Below are 4133 nucleotides of genomic sequence, written 5' to 3' on the forward strand. Positions count from 1 at the left end.
CTATTGAGCGAAAACACCTAGAGGCTCCGGCAGGGGATGGTAGCGAACCCTGCTGTACTCTTTCACCACAACTTTCTCTGTCTTTCTTCCTGTTTCTGTTGTGCCTGTAATTTAAAGGGTCAGCCTTGTCACACTGTGTCATGCTGAATATCCCCGAAAACTACGTTAAGGGTACATGTGTCTGTGGAGTGCTCACCCACTTGCACGTTAATTTCACGAGCAGGCTGTTCCGTTGATCGGATCAACTGGAACCCTCGACGTCGTAAGCGACAGAGTGCCAACAACAAAAGTTGCTACATTAGGGGATGATGCTCCAGCTTTATCAACAGTGCAAAAGTAGGCAGCTGAATTTAGGAGGATAAGAGAGAGTCATGAAGAAGACCCAACATTTGGACATCTACAACTGCCACCACCAAGGAAAACATTGATTGTGTTCACTACATGGTGATGGATGACAAGTGATTGACTTTAAATCAAATAGCCAATGCTAATCCTGTGAGAGAGTTGAGAATATTCTGCATAATGAACTTGGCATGACAAACGTTTCTGCTCGGTGGGTGCCAAGTCGTCTGACCAACAAGATATTTGATACTGTGCGATGTCTTCAATAATAATAATAATAATAATAATTTGAAAAGCAGATGTACATTAAGATCTGCAGTCTTTCTTTGCAATCAAACTCTGGTGATGGGTACTAAGTATTTGCTGTGATTACAAAGGGACATGTTTAGTAAAGTCCTCTAGAAATGAAATACTGAAAACATATAAGAAAGGTCAAGTGCAAATAATGATTAGAAGAAGAAGACAGGTTGAATAATGTAGCCTTAATGTGCTATGTCTGGGGAAAAGATGAGACGGCCATGGGTGGAATGCCTATCATCCGATCAAGCTTGCTTGACTTGTTGCCTATCATATCCCATATAATGTTTGGTAGGTCAGCAGAACAAAACCCTGTGTCTGCACAAAGTTGGTCAAAGTAGTCATTTGGCATCCAAAATATGATGCAGAATTCCATTAACCCAGGTGTATAATGGGGAGAGGTTTCATCCAAACTTCATTCCTGTTTAGTCTATAAGTAGCACTTATCCAACTGCTTCAGAGATTCTGAATAAAATGAAGCACTGCTTTTCATCAACACCTCATCCACCAGACCCCTCTCCAAAAATAAATCTTTCAGTACTCACTAAACTCCCTCTATAGAGTCACTTTTCCAGATCCACAATCAATCAGGGAAAGATCCAACCCTAACCAATAAGTCACATAAACTGCAACTTTTAGTCATTTTCTACTTGAACCAAACTCACCTAGTGTACACTCAGTGTAGGGTAAATTGACTGACACTTGTCAACTCTAAACCACCTTCTGAATACTCTCCCTAGCGATATCAGGGTTAACTTTTTCCAGCCAAAAATGCAGTTCTATCCATCCCCACTATGGTGCATGCAGTGCAATTTTACAAACAGCACAATATGCTTACTAATCTCTCTCAATCCTCCAGTACTCTCAACCAGGTTTTCCTAAACCTGACAAAAACACTCACCTTATTCTCTGAAGATATAAGAACTACATACAGCTTCAAATCAAATTCAGTAATTGACTCACAGGACTCTCAGATGTTGCTTAATAATCATCTCTGCAACCAACCTCTTTTCTTTCAGCTTTCTTTGTATTACTAATTGCTGAATCCGCCTACCCAAGCACAATAGCTGAATCAGTTGGATTTTAATATCCAGTGATCCTGCCATTACCTCATACCAAATCAAAGCCCAACTTCAGCCCCATTATTATGGTTGCAATCATAATTCGTCCTCAGTCAAGTTGCATCTTCAACTTCAACCGAAACAACCCCCATTACTATATTACTAGTATCACATCATATGACTCTTTTCTCTAACTTGGACAGACACCAGCACTCTTTCAGTCTGTCCTCCTTCTTCATCCTTTTCACAATCTTTCATCATAACAACCATCATCTCTCCCACAGTGGGACTGAACCCGATATCATGTGGTTGGGAAGCAAACTTCTTAACCACACAGCCATACCTGCGCCTCACTAATCATAATACCTCCCAGTCATCCAATCACATGCCTATACATCCTATACATCATCCCATTGATACAATCAATAATGTAGTTAATCACAATAAGCTGAACATTCGTTCATGTTCCACATACTATCAAATCTCCGGTATTGGTACCTCTGCACTTAACCTTTTTCCCACTGAATGGTTTTTATGCTGCTTCTCCCACTGCAGCTGTCCATTAACTTCAGAGTCATTAAAATGGTTGTGCAAATTGTATCAATGAGTGCTCTCCACTCCTTCTCCTATAAGAACTTCCATTGTGGGCACTTCTATTTAGTTGGAAGAGTAGCTACCAGTGGATCTCAGTGGTAGTAGCAAATATTCGTAGTTTGCTATATAATCTGTCAACCAGTCTAGTTACATCTGTAGAAATCAATTAATTCAAGCTTAGGCTTTTTACAATCCATGCTCCTATGTGGCCTCCCCTTTGACAACTAAAGTACAGCCCCTTGAATGTTTGCAGCTTCTTCCTTTCCCTCTCCCTTCCTCAATGCTCAATATCGTACATCCAGTTGCATCATGGCTACTGCTACAAGACCTTAGGTCTTATACTATGCTGACACTCACCAAGTCTTTCATGACCGTGGTTTCAATGTCTGGCCATTGCTGATCAGAAAATCCAGTCATGAAACTGAATTTAACTACTCTGTCTGGCATAACAAGCTAGGAAGGGTAACTTGGATCTGGCCCATTTCACTTTTCATAGCTTGGTGTAGGCCATAAATGCCCCATATGTAAAAGTATCTTTCACCGTGTTTTTTACTTGGTTTTTAATTGGTTGAAATCATGCATCTCCAGACAATGTCAATGCATCTGCCCACCAGATACAATAACATAAATTTTGCAGTATCTGCTATTCTCTATAGTTTTGTGACTAATTTCACTTTCTTCAGCCACTGGTGCACATCCCATTTACTGTTAAAAGGTCTTAATACCTTGCTACTAATCCTAACCTTCTCCAACATTTATCTTTTATTCACTGAAAGCTTGTGGTTGAATAATAATAATATGATAATGAGTGCTTTCCATATAGTGCTCAGGTACACTACAACTTGTAAGAGAAAAGTAAAAATGAAGGAAACAATAAATCAAATAAGGAGATATAGCTATGGTAGCTAAAAGTACCTGTGTAACATACAAGATAATAGCCACCAGAATGACATGAAGGCTCCACTTATCCCCCAGCCCTGCACATGACCTATGGTTCTCATGACTTGAGTCTTTCTCTACTCTGAGATCTATACATAACACAAGGCTTCATTAATATAGTGAGATCTGAAACACACCTCTGTCATTACACCAATTTTTATGTAAGTCTTTGTCAGATATATTTTCTATTTGGATACAGCTATAATGTGTAGCAACTACATTGCTAAAATCCAACAATGTTATTGAACAGGACAAGATTGAGGTAATAGTTTTAAAAATGAATGGCATATTCTTGAATTGATTCTTATCCTCATCAAATTCTTCAAATATTCTCTATGGGAACCCCAAAAGAAAGAAAACTGTAAGAAACAGAAGAGAGAAAAGATAAATAGAGATAAAGAAATTAGAAAAGAGGAAGTGAGGGGGTGGGCAAGAGAATGAAAAGGTAAGTAGTTACAGACAGTGGAAAAGATTAATGAAACAAAGTATGAGAGGAAGCAGTGAAATAATATATCTATATATTAGTAGCAACTGTGTCAGATAAGTGCAAGCACATAAACATGTCTGCATTGTGTGTGTGCATCATCCTTACCATTTAATTGTTGCACTGATTGTCCTTTGTTAAACCCTAAATAAAGAAATAATCTGATGTCAATTTTCTCAGGGGATGTAGTGACATAAGCATAACAATGATCAAATCATGCTGGTGCATTTTCATAGCAGTCACAAAATCAAAATGTTGTGATACATAACAGTGGAATTACACTATTACAATGCAATGTATGATAGTAATAACATCTAACTGTTGCAATATATACCACATATACTAGTGATAGCATCACAATAATGTGGTGCAAGGTACTGTATATATATATATATATATATATATATATATATATA

General features: G+C 38.2%; 1 protein-coding gene across 4 annotated transcripts in view; it reads right to left on the reverse strand.

Moving 5' to 3' along the window:
- Window positions 1-4133, reverse strand: part of LOC106877480 (cadherin EGF LAG seven-pass G-type receptor 2) — a 301895-nt gene that overhangs the window by 4533 nt on the left and 293229 nt on the right. Inside the window, exon 36 of one of the 4 annotated variants that reach the window (XM_014926391.2) lies at window positions 3826-3861. The exons of the other annotated variants lie outside the window; for them this stretch is intronic. Within the exon in view, the coding sequence (XP_014781877.1) occupies window positions 3855-3861 (7 nt within the window). The 3' untranslated portion in view covers window positions 3826-3854. The remainder of the gene's footprint in view (window positions 1-3825; window positions 3862-4133) is intronic. 4 annotated transcript variants of the gene reach the window in all.

The sequence above is a fragment of the Octopus bimaculoides genome, chromosome 11, assembly GCF_001194135.2.
Source record: "Octopus bimaculoides isolate UCB-OBI-ISO-001 chromosome 11, ASM119413v2, whole genome shotgun sequence".
In the NCBI taxonomy this organism is placed as follows: domain Eukaryota; kingdom Metazoa; phylum Mollusca; class Cephalopoda; order Octopoda; family Octopodidae; genus Octopus; species Octopus bimaculoides.